The 21,940-nt window shown below is 39.7% G+C and overlaps 1 protein-coding gene across 6 annotated transcripts; it reads right to left on the bottom strand.

Moving 5' to 3' along the window:
- Nucleotides 1-353: 353 nt before the first annotated feature.
- Nucleotides 354-21,516, bottom strand: map2k4a (mitogen-activated protein kinase kinase 4a). Of its 6 annotated transcripts, XM_034201978.1 has the most exons (13): nucleotides 21,052-21,516; nucleotides 20,193-20,228; nucleotides 19,291-19,323; nucleotides 15,647-15,749; nucleotides 15,364-15,538; nucleotides 13,211-13,330; nucleotides 12,946-13,065; nucleotides 12,810-12,861; nucleotides 12,583-12,710; nucleotides 3,552-3,629; nucleotides 2,181-2,329; nucleotides 1,815-1,860; nucleotides 354-1,067 (listed from the first exon to the last, which is right to left on the bottom strand). In XM_034201978.1, exons 1-13 carry the CDS (start codon nucleotides 21,200-21,202, stop codon nucleotides 954-956), a joined length of 1,305 nt encoding a protein of 434 aa, XP_034057869.1. In that variant the 5' UTR covers nucleotides 21,203-21,516; the 3' UTR covers nucleotides 354-953. The 6 variants fall into 6 exon arrangements, with proteins under 6 accessions (XP_034057869.1, XP_034057866.1, XP_034057870.1 ...); XM_034201975.1 differs by having other exon boundaries at nucleotides 12,810-13,065; XM_034201979.1 differs by lacking the exon at nucleotides 19,291-19,323.
- Between the last annotated feature and the right edge of the window lie 424 nt (nucleotides 21,517-21,940).

The raw sequence follows: 21,940 nt of genomic DNA, 5'->3' as shown, positions 1-21,940 counted from the left end.
CAATGCGAATAGAGACAAATGTATTTTTTTATATTATGTATTCAACATTTCTATATTATGTTACTTTTCTGGTAGCTTTAGTTATTTTTCAGATTACACATTTTTCATACCCTTCCTTTCCAGTTCAAATCAGTTAAAAAGTTAAAAGTACCAGGAGCCTGGGGAGCAGTGGGGGCCAAGTGCCTTGCTCAATGGCCCCTGGCAGTGCCCAGGAGGGAACTGAAACCTTACGAAGTACCAAGTTAAAAATCAAATCTCTACAATAATGCATTGCTGTAAGTTAAACAAAATGATATAAAGCCTTAACTATTTATGTTCAATGAATGGGGAAAAACACGAGACAGAACACACACTTCCTCTCTCCGTCTTTATTCATATATCAGCATATAGTCCACTGTACAGCGAGGGCAGCAGTCCCTCAGCACGGACTGCAGGTCTAACACGATTCTGCCCACCAACACGCTTTAAACTGCTTTATACCCAGAGAAGCAAAGTTCCATTAACATACCAAACACAATGCTTTCAGTTACGTACATGGAAGAGGTGGGACAATTCACAAAAGAGCATGATTCCAGTATGTTGAAGAATCTCCAAATCAAATATAAATACAAGTTCCACATTATTATTATTATTTTCTTATACTAACCACTGAGATGTGTCCTCATTTAGATGATTGTTTGATTCAGCTGCTATCATACTTACATAACTGTGTATTTGTGAACAAGAGAGAAACAGAAGTGTTGATATATTATACAGACATAACACCACTGTTATTGCAAATGGTGTGTTTTTTTTTGTAGGCATTACAATTCTCTTTTAACACTGCAATAAGGGGACCAAGCAAATGTACACAAGGATTTGTTTTGTTTTCTTCTTTTTTTTTGTTAATGCATCTATTGTTGCAGACTGCATGGTGAATATTTAGTGATGTGTTTGTGTGTCTTGTTGTGCCATCAGTCCATATACATCGGTGAGCTGGGAGACGTCGGCATCTGATCCATGAGCCGGCACACGTAACTCGCCACGTCCACCGAGCGCTCCTCGTACATCTGGATGAACGGATCTTTCTGCAGTGGACAGGGAAACAAGAGGAGATATAGATAAATACCACCTCCTACAAAACATAAAATAAAAATAACGACCACCAGGGTTTGTATTTATTCAGAGTAAATTCAAACACTTTCAAGGTTACTTAACCAAACATATCCAGATTCTTGAAGTCCTTAATTTAATGAATTAGTTGCATTATTAGATGAATTATTAATGTACTTATTAATTTGAGAGTGAAATATAAATTATCAATATAAATGTATTTGGAATTGCCCAGATTCTTGGATTATACATTAATTGTAATTGATAATATTTTAAAAATATTTTCTATATTTGATTTTCCATGTTTATTCTAACTTAATGTATTATTTTGTTTTGTTATTTGAAAGGCACATACAAATTGTTTATATAAATGTATTTTCAATTGTTTTCAGCACCCTTATTTACCTACAGCAGTCAATATATAATATCACTTTGTTTTTTTATCAGCTGTTCATATTGACTTTGATTGTATGATTTAAAAAGGATTTTAAAAATGTTGCTGAGTTGCCAAAAATAACAAATAGATATTACACTAGATTTTGTTGAAATTCAAGAATTGTTCAGGGTGTTTGCTAGAATTAAAGCATATTTCAAACCTTAACACCTTCAAGTTAAGTTTTTTCTACATTTTTAAGACTATTCACAAAACACTGCCTCGTTTAAAGAGTAAAATACATTTCTAAACCTTTTTCTAGAACTTCATGAATGTATACAGAACTTACCAGTAGCTCTTTGTACTTTGGCCTTTTTGACTCGTCCTTTGTAAGGCTAGAGGAAGGATGGAAAATATAAAAAGTGTTAAAAGGAAGAGGGTGCAGTTCAGTAATTTGTCCACCAGCAGGACAGAGGATACAGCTGGAGTCTAAACAGGCTCAATACCCTGACATTAAAACATCATTTAAATTCCAAACATTATTTTTCAATTTTTACAACTGTAACACATTCAGGTCTGCACCGAATGACTTGTTTTTTTTTCCATTTCGAAATGCTAATGAGGTTTTCAAATAAAGCTTTGAATGTATGTCTTAAAAGCTTCTAACTCTTCAGTACAGAACTAAACAGATTTGTGCAAAATGTGTTTTCCTCACCACACGTTGACAAAGGAGATGAATTTGGGAGAGAAGCGCCTCTCCTCAGAGTTGCAGAGCTGTGGGGGGTCCCCCCTCACCACCTGGGTCAGCTGGTCAAACACACTGTTCCACTTCGGGTAGGGGAACCTGCCTGTGGCCAACTCGTACTGAAACACAACATAGCCATTACACATGGTACAAGGAAAACTGCAGATACAAAGCAGGTGTAAAATAATAATGGTTGCTTCTTGAAAGGAAGACAACTTTTGAAGTTATTCCAAAACTCCTTTAATTGTACACTATAACAGAAACACTTCCTGCTTTTTCACAATAAGAGCCCCCCCTACTTCCTTCTAATATGTAAACTCTAGCATACAGTTATATGTTACTTTACTATAGTACTTGATTATAATGAAAACAGTATATACACATTGATGAATGTTGTTTACAATGATATGAAACTAGTTAATGCATTGTGTACTTTAAATAAAGTCAATACTGAGCAATTAGGACATGTACACAGTTTTGCTCACTCTTAATTAATCGTTTAGGAGTAATGGGTATCCAAGTGTATGAGGCACCTTAGATGGTAGAGCTTAAAGCTATTTTTATTATTTTTCTATCTAAATCACAACTCCAGAGCTTGATAAAAAGGGCTGGAAAAATAATTGGCATGCTTCCACCATCCTCTCTTCAGGAGATATTTGAGGAGATGGTGAGAAAGCAAGGCCGTAAAATCACATGCGACCCCAAACACATCCTGTATAGAGAGTTTGAGTTGCTGCCTGTGTTGCCACACCCTGTACCACACCCGAGGGCAGAAGGTATAGATTACCAAACTGTAAATTGAACAGGTATAAGTTTTCCTTTGTTCCGCTCTCAATCAAGCTACTGCAGTCAGAAACAATTGTGATTATGCTGTGTTAGGAGTTGTTGGGAGCTGCAATGTTTGTGCAATCGAGAAAGTTAAATAGGGGAAGTGCATTATGTGTAAATAGGTATGGACACAATAGGGATATGTGCAATTTGACGGACACTATGTATAGGTGCAATAGGGAAAGTGCAATATTGATTTGTGTATGAATACAGTAGGGAAGGTGCAATATTTGATTATGTATGAATGCAATAGGGAAAGTGCAATATTTGATTATGTATGTGCAATAGGGATATGTGCAATAGGGAAAGTGCTGTACCTGTATGTTTCTTGTTTGTTTCTTTGCCATGTGATATGTGATCTCTGTTCTGTATCTATGACTGATTGACCTGAATGTTTTATGTGTATTATCTCGATGCCCAAGACAAATTTCTCCTAAGGGAGACAATAAAGCTTTATCTTATCTATCTTATTTATTTATGATTTGACTCCATGAGTGTGAAGTGAAGACTCACCAGTGTGATTCCCAAACTCCAGACGTCTGAGCGGACGTCGTAGCCCTGCCTGGACGCACTGGGGTCTATTCGCTCGGGCTGAAAACCAAACAGGAAACAGATGACACTTTAACCAACATGCTTAGGCTTAAATCCCCATGTACAAATGTTGAAATTATGCTTTAGTTTGCAACTTAATTTTGTATTCTCCTTTATTTGTTCCTACTGTTTGATATGTGTGAATGCACCACCAGTACAACATGCCAATACACTTTGTGCAATAACAAAAACAATGTCTATTCTATATTTAGGCTTTTTGTACAACACATGTAGTAATATCCTACTGTAAAGGTCTTTTTACGGCACATACAGTATATTAGATAACTGGTGATGTGAAGTGCTGCTGTACGTTTAGCAAACCACCAGATGTCACTGTGTGTTGAATTTAAAGCCTCAAATACTTTCTCAGCATTAAAAGGTAGGGTAGGTAAGAATGGAGAAACCAGCTCGAGTGCGCTAGAATTTGAAAGTACACAACCAGAAAAAATCTGACTCTTCCTTCAGAGTTCCTTACAGAGCCACTCCTCCAACACACACGAACATAACCAATGAGGGTACGAGATAAGTTTGTGCACAGATGGAAGGCTGACAGGCAGGTCGGCCATCCAGTTATTTTTTAAGATATTTTTATGTATTTATTGTCAAAGCATTTAATGTATTCATTGCTATCGGGATGTTAAGAGCATTCCATGGAATATAACAAAAAGTGTTTCTGAAGTGAATTACCTACCCCAACTTTAACAGAAACCTCCACATCTTTTCATCCTTAAAAAAAGGGAAGTATAAAGCTGAACGTAAACAAAGTCAAAATAAAACTGAGTAAAGCAGTTTCACTCAAAATCTGTGTTTTTCTGAAATTCGCTCAGCTTGTTTCTCCAATTACTTAAAATCCAAATGTCCGTGACAAAAATCCTTCATCTAGTAAAGAAAAATATTCAAAAATCATATAAAAAGGGAAAACTAGATAGAAAGTTAGTCTACGTGAGCTGTGGCAAACAATGTTGTCGCATGCTCGAAAGAGACACAACGCCATCACAGGAAAACAAATTAAACGTACCAATACCTTGATTATAATTACGGATTTCTCTGGGTTCAAAAAATGCTGAAATATTTCGGATATTTTAGGTTCAGTTCACATCAACATGTATATGCCTAACACAAGTGAGGTCGTTTTTAACAATTCTAATGAGGAAATGTATTTTTTTAATGTCAGTCTTTTGGTTCCAGACTACATAACAATAAAGAAACAGGTGCTCCTGCTTAAACTGGGTCAAAACAAATCCAGTGCTCCACAAACTCTCCCCGGAGACAGCACATCACCTCGGGCGTGTTTTCACCTGCAGCACATGCCATCAGCGCACACGTGAGGAGCGTGTTCCCTCAGTCCTGCCTCTCAGGCTCTGCGTGCCTTCCAATCTCCCTCCTGTCATTCACAGCCCGCCTTCCCCTTCATCACAGAGGCAAAGCGGTGTGGAGGGCTGCAGAAAGTCTGCTGCGGTGCAGGGAGGAGGAAGCCCCTCGATGGCCCACTTTCAGAGGGCCTGATTTAGATGCTGATGTCAGCGCGCAGAGCGGTACAGTGTGTGCTGCAGCCTGCAGCAGTGATGGAGCAGCAGCTGAACACTGCAGAGACACGCTCACATCTGCCACAACCCAGTGTTCAGTCTGCACCACCTCAGCAAATTCATCGTTAAAATTATACTCGTGGGGAAAATAATTAGACGTGTGCTGCAACTAATGATTATTTTCATTGTCAATTAGTGTGCTAACATTTCCTAGTTTCTTAAGAAGTTTAGGGAGATATCTTTAAATGTCTGGTTTCAAGTTCAAAACAACATTTTTGAAATTTTGATATGATATTTACAGAGAAAACCAGGATATCTGATACATTATAATGGCTGAAAACAGCATTTTGGAATTTCTTTGCATGAAATAATTACTTTTAACAATATATCAAAACAGTTATATTAACTATCAATTAGTTGACTTATTTCTGCAGATTAGACAGCAATTTTAAAGATGTTAATTATTTGTAGTAATCTAAAGGTCAAATAATTGTAAGTTCTAGATTCTCCGATGTGAGGAATCGTACCTTCTTTTATCGGTTATCATTACGAACTGAATCTCGATCTGCAGTCAATGAGGATTATTATTAGCATGTTTACATACTACATTAAACTGTTTAATTTACATTCACAACCTATAAGAACACAGTAAATGGGAATCCAGTTTACAAAATTCTAAAACATCTAAAGAGAATATTAAATAAAAAACATAAACTGCAACAACAACAACTTCCACACATATGTAGCCTTTGAAAAACCACATTGTGTCATTTCAACTTAACCATTCAAATATAAATTCCTCCTGCATCCAACTCCAATTGTTGTCGAGTTAAAGATGTCTTCTAAACTCTGTGGTAGCAATAACTCCACAGCTGTCCTCAGGTCATATTGTCTACGTCACTGAATCTGCAGCACCGCAGTGTTCATCACCTGGAGACTGTGCCAGCTGGAAACAAGAAACTGCAGCACAGATTCCTGCAGTCTGAGTTCCTGAGCCTTACACAGGGCAGGGTGTGTGTGTGTGTGAGGAGGGGGGGGGGGGGGGGGGGGGGGGGGGGGTGTATGCTGATAGAGCCTCACAAAACTTAGAATGGAAACTGCTGCGGGATGTAACCCCCCAACAGAAAATAACCTCCGGTGATGACGTCACGCTGAGATCACCCCTTTAAACCACCGCAGCTCTTCAACAATGCTGTGTGTATTTACACACAGAAACTGCTCATTAACAGGATTTAATCAGTCGAGGCAATACTTATTCATCAAAATGTATCTTATAGACACACACACCAGAATATATCTGCTACCCTGAGTAAGACGCCTGTCCTCACTCATAGCACCATTTATTTGACTGAATTATGTGATTTACATACAGAATAGAGTTGCAGAAGGTGAGACTCTTACTTTCAAAACCCAGAGATTTAGTATTAATCAAATAAACTAATAGATCTTTAACTCAGTCTTTAACTCCGACCTGCTGCTCTCTAGGTCACTATGTGGCTCTGTTGGTGGGTGGCTTCACAAATATTGCCACACCTTTGCCGTCCAATTTTTTCCGACATAAGCGGCTGAAATCTGGCATGCAGGTCAAGTGTTTGGTTGCGGAGGTGTGTGTTTGTTTTCATGCCACTTGGCAAAAAGCGGGTGTGGCAGTGAGAGTGGCGTAAGACAAAAAGGCTCATAACTTCTGAACAGATTAATGCACTGTGACGGCCCCAGAGCCTGTTGCGTGTTGCTTGTGTGTCTGTGTGCATTCCAGGTCTTTGGAGGGGGGGGGAGCTGAGGACACTTGGCCAGTGCCCCAGGACCTACATGTACTTAAGCTCAGCTGCCCGGAGTCACAGTCTCCCCCTGACTCTCCTCTGGATCCCCGGCCCTTTGCACAGCCTGGGTTGCCACTCGACAACAAAGTCAATTTGTTAATTTTATGTTAATAAATGTGAGGTTCTCCTCGCTAAATGCTGTGTGTGTCTCACACGTTTGTTGCAGCCTGCAAACTGGTCGAACATGCACCATTGCACTCAGATGATATGAGAGATGTCTGTGTGTGTGTGTGTGTGTGTGTGTGTGTGTGTGTGTGTGTGTGTGTGTGTGTGTGTGTGTGTGTGTGTGTGTGTGTTGGTACGTTAATGCCCCTTTCACACCAACGCGGTTCCCGTTCTAGCTCCGTGCTAGAGCTTTTCTGGTTCGGAACCGGTTTTTCTTTTCAGCCCCCGTTTTGTTAACACCGCCCACTGGTGCTGCGTCATGACGTCACCGTTTACGTTGCGGATTTTCTCCCCAACGGCGTCGGGTCGATGATCGTGTTGCCTTTAATCATACGAAGCCATGGTCCTCTGAATTCATGCTAGACACAGGTGTGTATAATAATTGGTTTGTTGAATGAAAGTTTGAATGTGTTTTTATCACCAACCTTTTATGAGGAGATGCCTCTAATTGTGTCGGGAGATTTTAATGTCACAACTGAATTGGGCAGTTGAAGTTACACTTTAGTATAATACATCTAAAACTGTGAATTGAGGTTTCATATTAGAAAATGACCACAGCATGAAATATTCTGTATGATTGTCATGTTGTAACAAGAGAAGGTAAAAACCCTGTACAAGTGTGGACACATTTTTTTTCAAATAAACTGATCCCACCCTTTGGATTGGGACAACTTAAAAAGAAATATGCGCTCTCCTCTCCTGCTTGAAAGGTAAGAAATGAACATCTGCCACACTGCCACTTAGGTAGGGCCACATCTCATTACTGATATAAAAATCCTTCGGGATAGCTTAAACAGATTTAGCGGGTCGTCTGAATTGAAACAGCAGTTTATTGAACCTGGTTCCTCAGGAGTTAATAGAGGTGAGATCTTGCTGACGTTGGTGGATCTGAGCCAAGCAGTAAACTTACATGGACTCAATAGCTTCTGTTAGGTCAATTAGTAGGTCTGAGTAATTTGCCGGAATAAGGTAACAGGCCTCCCGACTCCGACATCCAGAGTGCCGTGGTTCATTGTTTATTAATGTGTTTCAGCGGCATTTACCGACCGCTGCAGTGCTGCCCGCTGTTTGGCATCACAACGCTGTTATGAAAGTTTCTCTGGTATAAAATGGGTGATCTTAGCATGTTGCTATCCTATTGTGGCATAAGCCGGCACATTTGACCGGCGTATTTTTCATTATGATTCTACTTGTGATAGTCGGACATGAGTCATGACAACCTGTGCAGCCAGTACTCAGGTTGTAAAAAAAATCAGGGATGGTGGATTTTATCATATGGGGACATAATTTGTGCTGATAACCCGACGAGGGTGGGAGACCAACCAGCATAAAGATAATTATTATACTCCTAAAACAACATGCATGTTATGGATGTTCAGATACTCCTTTCATTGCTCTGTCTTGACCAAGGCACCTCAGAATTGGAGTCGGTCCCCGGGCTGCCATGGCACCACTAACATTTAGGGTCAAATGCAGAGGACAATTAGTGCAACATCTTTTTTTCACTTTAATTTAAAGGGGGGGGAGGGGATACAAACATGTGGTTATAATGAAGTATATGGTACAAATCTTGTAGGTTAACAGTCCCTCATTTATTATTCAGATGGATCAACTGATTATACTAATAATAAAGTCAAAATAGTTTTTGAATATTTAATTATAGTGTATTTTTTCAAAAAAGCAGTTACTGGTATACGATCAAAACTGGTATCTAAAGGGTTACATTTGTATCGTAATTAATTAAATCATTATGTAAATTAAACACTTAATTAAAAAAATATTGATCCGTCATCATTTTATTGCAGTTCAATATTTGATGTTAACATTCCCGATGTTACTTTTTTTAACAGGGCATTAAGTGCAAATTGAAATTGTTTACAAAATATGAAAATATATTAAAAGATTATACAGATAATACAAAATAGGATCAATGTTGTCAATGGCTGCCTACTCCACTCTCCCCCATCTCATAGAAGTTTCCAAAGATTTTCATAATCATGGTTTTTGGTCTCAATTTTTCTGGCTCTTGCTTTCGGATTGTTAGCTAAGCAATGGCTTTGAAGCCAAGTCTTGACATATACCTCTGGTCTGAACTTGTTCAGTGGAGGGCCAACACACTTGATGAAAAGCAAGGCTGACATGCTTTTTACCTCCAGGGAGCTTCTAGTTGTGGTTAAAATGTTCATCTGACTAAACCCATGTTCACACTCAGCTGTGGAGATGACCAAAGTGTTCACTGCTTGAAGGAGGGGTTTCGGCTCTTCTGGTGCTGGTGGTATCATTTCATCAACAGTTTTGAGTCTTACCAGCTAGCTAACACGAGAGAAAAACGTAGCTAAACTCCAAACTAAGTTGTTATTGCTGCTTATGTCCATAGATTCCACCTTTGCTGACTAAAGTAATGAGTAATGACTAAGATTACTGACTCTTGACTTACCTGAAATGTTATTTTTAGTATTTTTAAATATGAAGTCCCTCAGATCTAGGGTGACCAGATATCCCACTTTGCGCGGGACTGCACAGCATTTTCACGACTTTTGTTGCGTCCCGCAAATTGAGAAGATGTCCCGCATATTTCATTTTGATAGGCTAAAACGCTTTTCTTTAAAATCAGATTCATCCAATGGCTGTTGAGAAAGCAGGGAAGGCTATCACCACGGGGCTGTGTTTGCTGTCAATCAAACTGTAACACACGGCGGGTGCTGGTCAAGTGTTAACCAATGAGAGTAACTCACTCACACACACCCCCCGCGGCCCCGCCAAACAACAACAACGAACGCAGGCGACGCAGCAGGTTATGGAAAATGGAGGAAACTGAAACTACAGCTAAGAAGACAGCGAGAATGCGATTCTCACAAAACGTGTCGCTCAAGAAGAGACATCCCACTCTATGGAGACATTCCTACTCAAACCAAAAAATGATGGCCACTCAGACAAGGTAACAGCAGCAGAAATAACCAGTGTTTACCATACAGTGCAACACTCCCAATCATACCGGTCAAATGACTGGTAACAAGCTAGCGCCGACCTTTTTTCCAGACTCTGAGATAGTAAAGAAAATGTGGTCGTACAAAAAGCAGCGTCCATAATAACAGATGTGCTTGCCCCTGCCTCTGTGGAGAGTTGTTTGACAGAGTCAAAGACACCCGTGGTTCTAGGTGACAAAATAGCCCACACACTGTGGGGGGGAGGGGGGGGGGGGGGGGCCACCTGCTGTTGCTGTGATGGACAAAACTGAAAGCTATTTTATTTTATGTATTATTATGTTTCTGTTCCCTCCTGGCCAGTTTTGATTTGTATTTATGGTTTTATTTGTATCTATTAAATTTATGTTGTGCCTACTTGTACAGGTAATATACTAGTAATGGCTGCTGCCTTGGTTAGCCTTAGTTTACTTTTCTTTATTAAGATACTAAATTGTTACTGCATTTTGACTTCACTTTCTGCTCCGTTATATATTTGTTACGTTTTTTTTTTTCCGGGAGGGGGGGGGGGGGGGTTGGGTGCTGTTGAGAGGGTGTCCCACATTGTCCCACAGAACCATACTCCTTGTCCCACATTTGGTTTGTTGGTATCTGGTCACCCTACTCAGATCGCGTTGTCCTCCTGGTTTGTGATGACCGTTACCTGCGCTTCTGGCATCGATCAAATAGGCACATCACGGTGCTCTGGCGCCCTCTAGGGCACTCGCATAGCATAGCGTCAGTGACTTGGTAAAAATGTCATTGCGTGTGTGCGTGCTCCCTCGCCCACAGTATTTTACTCAAAATGTGCAAAATTAATGTTGAAATAGCAGTAATACCAGTGCCACGTTCATTGATAAAATGACATAAGGGATGGAAAGGGGGAATGGCAGTTTTAGAAGGGGGATGATTTTGACCGTTTTTATTTCAGGGGGGATGCCATCCCCCCTCATCCCCCCTCAACTCGAGTACTGTGTGCAGCCCATGTATTGATTCCATCCGATAGCTGCTATAATACAAAACAAAACGTCTGCCTGCTCTCCACAATGATCAATAATAGTGAACGGATGATCAAAGTAAGGTACAAATAAACAGAATCACACTAACGGCCCGTCTACACTACAGGCATAAAAAAATCTTGAAGCTGGGCGTGTCTGAGGCTTGGCGATTTCTCGCGCCCAAGGCGACCAACAACCAATCAGGAATCTCCCGCCCGTTCCCGGCATACAAAGCAATAGCAATGTTAAAACGAAGTAAACTGGATATAAAATCCCCAAACAGGCGAAAACCTACCAGTTTCACCCACTGTCTCTGCCTCCTCCCTCCATGCCTGGCTCCTCTGGTTTGTATCCCGGTAGATGAACAGAGACTGATCATACAGCACCGGGTGATTCACTACCGCTATAATGAATTTTCCCTCCATTTTTTGGAATATGAGGAAATGACCTGCGTAGTCTCTCCCAGCATACACGCAGTTTGATTGGCTAGCCCTTGTACTGGCAGATTTGCATACGCGGGATTTGATTGGCTGATGCCAAGCATCGAGCCTCAAAAGTTGAACATTGTTCAACTTTTGATGCCGATAGATGCTCGTGATGCTTGCAAAGCCATGCCATGCTCCCCACAATGCAGTTCGGCGAAGTTTAAAAATCTTCTACGTCACCACATTCAAATGAATGGGCGAAGCGTTGAAAGCATTTTTCGATGCCTGTAGTGTAGACGGGCCGTAAGCCTAGTTAGTGTTGCCTGACTTTATAAAGTGTGTTTTTTTTAATAAGTGTGTGGTTGCGTTCTAGTCACTTTGGTCAGCGCTACTGCTTGTTAAAACTTTCATTTGCCGGACTCGCCATGAACTGTTATTGCTCAGGTTGATCCTGCCCCCCGCCTCCGACGTAAGCGTGACGTATGCGGTTCTTGCTTCTAGACCGAAAAATTGTTGGTGCTTGAAAGGCACCGGTTTTCGGAGCTTAGAGCCGGCTCCGCTGCGGTGTGAACAGGAAAAACAGGTGCTTTTCAGGCTCTAGCTCCGAACCGGCCCTGGAACCGCGTTGGTGTGAAAGGGGCATAAGTGCGCTTGTTTTTATCACAAACACTTTTTAGATGATTCAGCATCTAATATTTGTTTTCTCAAGCTGCTCGTGCTGTTGTATCAGAAACCAGTTGTGAGTGTGGCAGAAAACAGTATGGAAGCAGAAAGCACTGTGTAGCTATTGTAAAGGCTAAAGTCCCAAAGTTGGTGCCAGAGGGTGTCCCCCCCCTCCTGTCGAAAAACCTCCATTGGAGTTTACTTCCGTAACATAGTGATATCACTATATACACTCACTCTTCTACTGGCTAGCACTCTAACATATTGTACATGATATGCTAAGGGACAGGACATCTCTAAGCGGTTGACCAATCACAACAGAGTCGGCCAGCTAACCAATTTAGTGTTTTAGTGTGTAGCATCAGTTAATTTTTAACAAGGAGAGTTACTTACAGCCATGTAGGGCCTGCAGCCTGCATCTCTGGTTTTGGCGATGGAGTCCACCAGCTGGCCGCTGATGCCGAAGTCACACAGCTTGATGTTGCCATTCCTGTCCAGGAGGATGTTTGACGGCTTAATGTCTGAGGGAGGGAGGAGAGAAAAGGTTAAACCTGATTTTCTACCAATAAGAGTCTATAAAATATAAAATAAGTTAATGATGAGATTATGTATCGTCTTACCTCTGTGTATTATTTTCAAGTTTTCTTTTAAGTGGTTAAGTGCCTTCACAGTCTGCAAAACAAAATGGAATCTTAGGCAGCAGGAATCGAACATTAGGCATTTACATTTTTTAAAAGTGGTCCAAGAACAACTTACAGCTAATGTTATTTTTCCTAATATTTCCTCCGGAATCACGTCGTCTAATGAGCAATATACAAATTTGTAAAATTTGTCTAACGAGGTAGCCATAAGTTCCATACAAATCCAACAGTCGCCCTGAAACACAAGAAAGGTAGTCATGAGTTTGAGAAGTTCAATTTATAAACACACATTTATAAAATATGACAGCACAAAGAAAATAAAAGAGTAATTAAACAGAGGTTAATATAATGAAAAGAACAATGTAGAAAATGGTATGCACCTCTCTGAACAGAGCACCGTAAAACTGCACGATGTAAGGACAGTCACTACTCCTCACGACCACGTCCAGATCCATCAGCAGCTGCTTCTGCTCCTTCTCATCAACTGTGGATCGAATTCTCTGTTGGAAAAAAAACAATGCACAGAATTATAAAAAAACAAACACATAGTGGACATTTTCACATAGATTAGGTATGGTACTAGATTGGAAAGTTATTGGTCAATATCAATACCAGTGAAATTCCATGAACCTGCAAACCCAATTAAATATCACTGTAGAAACTAAAATCCTTTTAACATATACTCATTTTGTTAAAACTCCCAAGTCTCCTCTCTACCTGAATCACTAGTGTCAATCAAGTGTAGGCCACGCCCCCTACCAAAGCTTATAAATCTCCACCCTTCAGGCCTGTCACTCCCTTCCTCCCCTCAGAGACTGCAGGCAGAACAAAGGAACCACTGAGTTCTCAATTGTTTGTACTTAAAACATTTGATGACATGTAAACATATCGTTTGTTTATCTGTTAGATTGACCTGCTAGTAGTGATGGCGAGATGAAGCCTTATGAAGCTTTGAAGCTTTCCAGCCAATTGGTTCGCAAAAGGGTTCATCTCATGAGGCTTCATCATGGGCTTCATTTGAACACAAACCCTCCTGTTGGTCAAAGTTTGTAAAACAGGCAGATTGGACATCTCAACAGTGTGCTCTATCTCATACCGAGTTCCCAATGAGTAAAACCTTAGAATAACTCTAAACAACGAACATTAAATCATATTTTCATGTTAACAATATTGTTTTTATTCCAGTTGAATGATTGTGATTGAAAAGCCTAAGGAGGCTGGTAAACATTGCAAAGAGGGATTTGTATTCCTTAATAATATTCGTAAACGTAACCATGTTGTAGCCTGAGAAAGGCTAAACCATATCAAAGACTACATTTATTAACTACATTATCTCATTTAGCTGTAGCTTTTATAAACAACAAAAAGAGACTTATTGACGAGTCGTTGAACCAGGGACCCTGTGGTCATGAGTCAACTGCTTTCCAGCTGAGCCACAGCACACACAATAAATCAACTTGAAAACACTATTTATTAAATGTATTAATTTATTTATTTATTCATGTTTTTATTCCTACATTTATTTATGCTTTTATTCATTTATACTTATGACATGTTCCGACCTCTATATAAGTGAGGGTCTCTGAGCTCTCTTAATTCCATCGTGTCACCGGGCCCGGGTACAGGAGGGGTAATATGGATTATTATACATCCATGGGTATGAGCGTTGTGGTTCAACCGATCTGAAGCACTTTCTGAAGCAGTCACGTGGTATCGACAGGCAGCGAGGCTTCGTTTGTCAACGATGACGTCACTTGCCCAAAACGATACAAGCCTCAATACAAGGTTTACAAAAAGCTTCGAGGATTACTCGACACACGCTTCGAAGTCTCAGCGCAATACGTAACATCAGTACCTGCTAGGTCCCTTTTGATCTGTTCCTATGTTAAAGAAAAAGTAAGCAGTTTACTCCTGTGGCTGCGTTGTATGATGTAAGTAAAATAATTAACCTTATTCAGGATTATTATGCTTGTCCATATTGTAAGACCTGTAATATGTTGCCAATATTCTTTTATTGAGAGATCCACATCCATTGACACCCATGTTGTACCATCCACAAACCAATAAAATGTTAAACGGCCTTCTGGATCCAGTGTTTTAATGTGTTTTTATGTTTTTTAATGTGTTTTAATGTTTTTAATGTTCAGTGAACCACCAAAACTATAGTTTTTTTCACCTTTTGTAAGGAAAGTCATAATTCCCTTTCTTGCCATATTAATATTATGATGAAACGTCCTTAAAACAACTGAATTAATTCAAGTTTATTGCCAAAAAAAACATACAATAAACCGTTGCCAATTTATTTTTACCTGGTAGTGCTTGAATGTAAAAAAATCTTGATACATAAATATTCTGTTAATACAAGAAAAGTTACAAACGTAATGTTTCATTAAGACAAATGAGTGTAGAACTATATGAAGTTTAACTCAACATCAAAAAAGGTGAACATAAGGGATGTGCTTTAAATTGAAAAAACCCCACTATTTGTTATGATTTGTAATGATTTATTTTAGAATATCAAAAGATGGATCACCTTGACCGCCATGATCTGGTTGCTGGGATTGTGCACCATCTTGTTGACGGAACCGTAAGCCCCTCGTCCAATCTCGCCCAGGTCTTTGAGATCCTCGGCCGTGAAGTCCCAGTGCTGCTCCGCGGAGATCTTCAACTTCCCTGAGGACTCGATACTGTGTGTTCTCAGCCTCTCTCTGCCAGAAAACAGGAGTGTGTGAAGGTAGAGACCAACTGAAACATCATTATGTAGCATTACTGGCTTTATTTTAGGATGACATGACAACAGACGAAGGGTCACTCACATGTGCGGGTTCTGGAAGGGCGGCCCGGCCGTGTTCAGTGTGAATCTGGTGGTGGGTTTGATCGGAGGGTTGGCAAAGTTCAGCTTCAAAGCTTTGCGTTTACCTGAGCAAGGAATAAAACAAAGCAGTAATGTGATCAGATCTTCGATAAAGCAGTAAACGCTGAGGCAACCTCACCGCACATGAAAGGTAAAAATTAAGAGTGACAACACAAACTATATAATGTGATAACAGATGGAGTGAGGCGAAATATATCCAAATGTACTCAAATCAATGGATGTCATGCTTTCTATAAAATGGGAAAGAACTATTGCATCACCATATATGGAGGTTTTGCTTTATTCATTACAAATGTGTTTTGTTTCCAAGAATATACTCACCTTGGGATAACTGATGATTAGTTTTTCTCCTCATCGTTAAAAAAAATCCCATGAAAAGACCCAAACCATCACAGAATGCATCTCCTTAGGAATACTGTGTGTATACAAGCCTGATTAAGCTTCCTCCTCTGTGCCATAGAGCTCCATTGTTGTCCAACAACTATTGAGAACACATCAATGAGGGACACTGTTGTACTGAGTGACATGTTCCTTCTTTACCATGAACACACAGTAGTTTATTTTGACTACAAATGCCTCTAATACTCACTATAGCACCACATGTGGATTAATCCGCCGCTGAAAATAGTCCCAAGACATTTACATGTTCCTCCTGTTTGCTTGATCAGAAGTGTTGGTAGCTTTGGTCTTTTTATAGGAATTATTAACCATTCAAAATGTAGAACAACACATAACGTTTATTGCCCTTAACTCAGCATTTTTAAGAAAAAATGGCAGTTGTACACCAAAAATCCCAAATATCTACCCAGGGACTGAGAAAGCTGTATGGTTGCATCCTTATATATCATAAGATTAAATGATGTTTACATTTTGGCTATTATCCAATCATTAGATTTAGAAATTACAGTGAGATTTTCTGGACTGGATAGTCCTTACACTTAGAGTAGCCGATACTCTATTGCAATACATCTTCTTTACAGATGTATTTGCAATACAAAATGATCAGGAAAGCTAATTAAGAAAAGTTGAAATCCTAGAATGTATCCTACCCTTTGATTGTCAAATCAAATTGTCATGAAGAAAATATTATACTGGTGTCACCTGTTCAACAACAGCCTCCGATAATGTGCTTATCTAAAGCTCTAATACTAACTCCACCACTTTCTTACAGATATACATTTAAATCTTGTATTAAATGAAGAAAGAAAACCAAAGCATGCAGCAACAAATCCCACACAAACACCTACATTCAGAGTGCACACACACCAACCCAAACATTAAATAAAAAGGGGAAAACAATGCACTTATAAATACACATGACATGCTTCTCAAGGCCAACTGCTTTGATTTCACCTCCGAATCGTAGGACAGCTCGCTCCACCCAAATACCACAAGAATGTGTGCGCTTGAACTCCCGTCGGCTTTGAATGCAAAACATCGCTTGAAATGACAACTGTGGAGTGTGTGTACCTTGTCTCAACAAGCAAGACGCTATGCTGAGGTGCACCCATGCCAATAAAAAAAAAAAAAAAACACAAACCGGTTGAAGTGACCACACTACAGGCACTACTATTGCTTGTTAGTTGCACTCTGAAAACTAGTGAGGTAGAGCTTCCATTTCAGCGTTGTATTAGGAATTGTATTACTACAAACATTGTTTAGTTTTGGAGGACTGTTGTTTCACACCGAGGAAGGACAAAGGATCTTAACATATCAATGGAAGCTCTGAGTTTTAGGCTTATGCCGATGAGAGCAAATACAACCTTACAACTTACATGGTCTAATAAGTAGGAAACTGAACTGCACAGTTAAGGTGGCGTATTAAAGGGAGTTTGGATTTTTTGAAGTTGGGTTGTAAGAGGAACTATAGTCAGTGTTTACCTACATCAAATGCAGTTTAGAAAAACAAGCAGGGGTAACAGCAGGAAGCTAAGCAATGTAGTCCTGTGAAAGGGGGCAGCAGATAGCTCTTTAACCACCTTAAAAAACAAATAAATCAGTTTTAATGTATACTACATTTAGACTTTTTTTGTTATATTTATCTAGCCGTCAGACAGACCTTTCTAACGGATAACTTAGGCCGTTATCAAAGACCACCACCAGACTCCATTGATAATAACAGTAATTCCACTTTGCAGGAAAGGGAAGTTCCTGGTCTACCGTTTTGTTTGTGTAATTATGTGACATTGGCGTTTTAAAAGGGCCCATGTCATGGCCATTTCTACTGATCATAATTCCATTGTTGAGGTTTACTAGAATAGATTTATATTGTGCAATTTTCCAAACTCACATTGGTTTCTCAAACAGCATCTCTGTATAGTATGTGTATTCACTCTCTGTCCTAAACGCCTTGTTGGAGCTCCTGCCCCGCCTCCCTATGAGCCCACTGTGCTCTGGTGTGTGTTTATGTGTTACAATGGCGTTTGTTAGCAACCAGAAAATGACACCAGCAATGACAAACAGATGAGAATGCTGCGTGGGGTCTGGGTGCCGTGTTGGCGGGACGTTGCAGGGCTCGCTGCTGCGAGGAGCGGACAGTGTGAGCTGGCTTACTGGTCTTGTTTCCTGGCTGCTGCGTGGGGTCTGCGAGACACAGCTAAATCCAGCCCGAGCACACACACACACACACCTGCAGCCTGGCTGTGAGTCTCAGGCTGAGAAATCCATGGAGCAGCAGCTGAGAAAAGATTGAGTGTGTGTGTGTGTGTGTGTGTGTGTGTGTGTGTGTGTGTGTGTGTGTGTGTGTGTGTGTGTGTGTGTGTGTGTGTGAGGAGGTCCGCGGAGCCGTTACGTTACGTCACTATACCTAATACGTCACTGTACCCAGGAAGAAAAAGAAAAATCCCCAACGAGGCGTTCTGGGGCAGCATAGACTGTGTTTGAGTTTTACTCGCTATAGGGTGTACTTTGAGGGTTTGTCACTCTGCAGACCGTTTACATGCAGAAAAAGCTACATAACACACAAGGGGACGGGTAATAATCGAAAAAGCATGACATGGGACCTTTAAGTTGTTAGTTAGGATTCACCAAGGTGACATAATCACACAAACAAACTAACCAATCTAGGCACTGGATGACAAGCTAATTTGGTGTAACAGAGTTAAAATGACTGTTTTTGTCAATGGAGACTGGTGGTTTTGAAGAGAGATTAGGTCTAGGCGAAATAAGCTAAATGTAATTACACTTGGACTGATTTTCTTTTTTAAGGTCTCAAAAATATGTTTTAGCTTCCTGCTGGTACTCCTGTATGTTTCTCTTAACTTCCTCCAACTGTAGGTTATATCAACTCACTTCAAACTATCCCTTTAATTCTGCAGTAGGTAGTTGATGGGAAAAAGGCTATGATATATTAAAGCTCTTTGTAAAACTCATAAAAGTTCCATACAGTAAGTGCAGGTGTCTGACAAGCTGCAGCTTTATCCTGTCATCTGAGCTAGTAGCAACCGGCACAAGCCTACTTGAAGCATCAGAAGTCTTGACTGGGATTAGTGGAGAACAGCAGGACAGACTCCCCCATACCAGACTGTCAGGCGGAAACAAAGGGATGAGAACTGTTGGTGCTGAAGCAAAAGAGGTTTGGCTTACTTGGGGGAGCTCCAGACAGGTTTATCTGAAACCCTAGAGGTGAGAAGACAGCTTTTATTTTCTTCATATTTCACCTTCAGTTAGCCAGCTTCTTTATCCTCTTCAAGAAGGCTGTTTGTTAGTTAGACCTAATGTTATCTCCCTCTGCTAAAATCCCATCCTCCTGTAAAATATAAAATGGTGTCCAATTTTTTCACCCAACAAACCAGGTTCCAGTTCCAGGTTCGATAAAATAATCACACCTTGCTCCACCGACATGTCAGAGATATCTATCGCAGGTGAAATGCATCATAGGGAAGGTAATGCATTAGCATGCACATTTATGACACAAATGCGAGCATGTCATGTTTCAGTGTAACATACAATGGAGGCAAGATGAAACAAAAATATAAGGGGAACTACGAGTGAGAATGAATTACCACCGTGAAAAATTATAAAAAGTTGAATAAACATTTTCTCGGGGACATCTCACCATCATTCAGCATCATGTCAGGAGATAGGAATCATTAGTTAGCAGCAGTAAGGTAAAAGGTGAAATATGGTCAGGGGAATATGAATCAAAGTACATAAATACACATTAAAAACCCAATACATTATTATAAAATCAAATTATATAAAGCCTGCCATCTCAATGACGACTATTTGTATTGGTTAATTATACCATCAGGTGAAAGACATTCAAGAAAATACATTTCCCAATCGCTAACTATACAAACACAATGTAAACATCATCATTCAGGACTGCATTTTTAAACCATGAAAATATCTATCTATATATATATCTATCTATGTATATACACACATTTGCTTCCCAGAACTTGTAATCATTGATTTAGTATGACATTTTACTTATTAATAAAATGCTTGTTCTACTCTTAGAAGTCAATGAACTGTGTAGCTACCTGTTTCACTCTGACATCTCCAGCAGGTGTTGGACTCTGCAAGTTAAAATGAGAGATTGTTTGCACAAAAATACAGCATTCATTTAGAGCATTGTGATTGAATCAAAGATATTGATTTAGATATTTAAAAAAAAAAAAAAGGACAGAGCAGCTTCATGCATCACATGTACTTGCTCGTGCATAACAATGGTGTAAAGAATGTATGAAACCCATCTAATTTTACAATTACTTTAATTTGATTGTGTATATTGCCAACCGCCTACAGACAATTGAACATGACATGATTTCTCAACGCTGAAGGTATTTTTTAATGAACTCGGCATATATTATTCTTACAATCCATGTTATGTGTGAAAGACGCATGACGCCAATTTTGAAATAACAGACGTCATTACTGCCAAGGGAAGTGCAATCCAAATACATGATTATAAACGGATTGTATATGCAGACCAATAGATAATTACGGTTTATTAAATTGAAAAATGAAATATTATACAATTGGCATTTATGATATATGTAGTTATAGTTACGATTTATAATTGACATTTCTTTGAACGGAGTTTGGCAGTATTTTCCCCAGACAGGAGAAAATAGAACGTAACGTGGCTACGAAATGTCAAAATGGTAACAATGACATAACATGAATATTGTAAGAAACAGTATATTATTATTTTCTAGTTGATGACAATTGACATGTTTCTCTAGGGGAAAAATACAGGTCCGTTCCCTCGGGAATATGTTTTCAGGGCTGGGAGTAGCCTGAGCCTCCCACGGCTAGCTGCTAACATTAACCTTCACTGCAGCAAAATGTAAGCCATCCCAGCTACTAGCACCGTCTCTGTTAGCATTGCCTACTTACCCTGCATGCTGCTCATTGTTGTAAAGTGCTGCTGGGGGGACTGGAGATGGTGGTGTGCAGCAGATCCTGGGTTATTGCTGCTGTTGTGGCTGCTAGGTGTTGTTGAGTTGTTAGGACTGGGAGTCGCCATTGTTGTGTGTTTGAATTCCATCAGCAGCACCGGGCTGCAATGCAGATACACGGAGAACAACTTCACCCTTCCCTCCCTGCCACAATAATTACTGCCTCCCTCACGGCAACTTTAGGCCGCAAAACGATCCGGTAGCGACTGTAGAATAGTTTAAAATACGTGAAATTATTCCGATTATTTTAAATGTCCGGGCTACGTTAAACGCTACAGATCCGTAACGTTATCAAAAACAAACATCCAGCTATGCTAAGCTAACTAAGCTGGCTAGCAGTACTAGCCAAGAAGCTTTAAGACCCGCAATCAGCTGACCAAGTGACACTGACATGTCAACACCCACAGAGTGTCCCGGAGCTACAGAAAACACAACGAGAGTGAGCAGAGACAGAGCCGGATGTGATGTTAGGTTGCTTCAAAATAAAACCATTTCGGTATATTTTTATGGGAATTAAATAAAAACACAACAAAATGATAAAATAAGTTACAATACTAAGACTGGTGTCAATAAAATAGCAATAACAGTTAGATAAATAAGTAAAAATAAGTTAATATAAATACAAAAAAGTACATTATACTAACATGAGAATAAGAATTGTTTTAAGTTGTTTTAAGCAACATAGTAGGGCTGCTCGATTATGGCAAAAATCATAATCACGATTATTTTTGGTCAATAATTGATATCACGATTATTAAATACGATTATTCATTGACTTTGAAAACATCCATTAATTGAACTTTAAAATAAATACAAATAATAATTTG

Source organism: Gymnodraco acuticeps, unplaced genomic scaffold, assembly GCF_902827175.1.
Source record: "Gymnodraco acuticeps unplaced genomic scaffold, fGymAcu1.1, whole genome shotgun sequence".
NCBI lineage: Eukaryota > Metazoa > Chordata > Actinopteri > Perciformes > Bathydraconidae > Gymnodraco > Gymnodraco acuticeps.
Note: the sequence above shows the minus strand (reverse complement) of the source record. Positions and strands in the feature narration are given on the sequence as shown.

Excerpts from the sequence above, each read along its gene's own strand:
- map2k4a (XM_034201975.1), bottom strand. The coding sequence starts at position 21,202 with ATGGAATTCAAACACACAACAATGGCGACTCCCAGTCCTAACAACTCA. Across the intron at positions 19,324-20,192 it reads GAGATGTCAGAGTGAAACAG|GGTTTCAGATAAACCTGTCT; the intron begins GTAGCTACACAG and ends TCTCACCTCTAG. Across the intron at positions 15,750-19,290 it reads CCTGTCTGGAGCTCCCCCAA|GTAAACGCAAAGCTTTGAAG; the intron begins GTAAGCCAAACC and ends TTCCTTGCTCAG.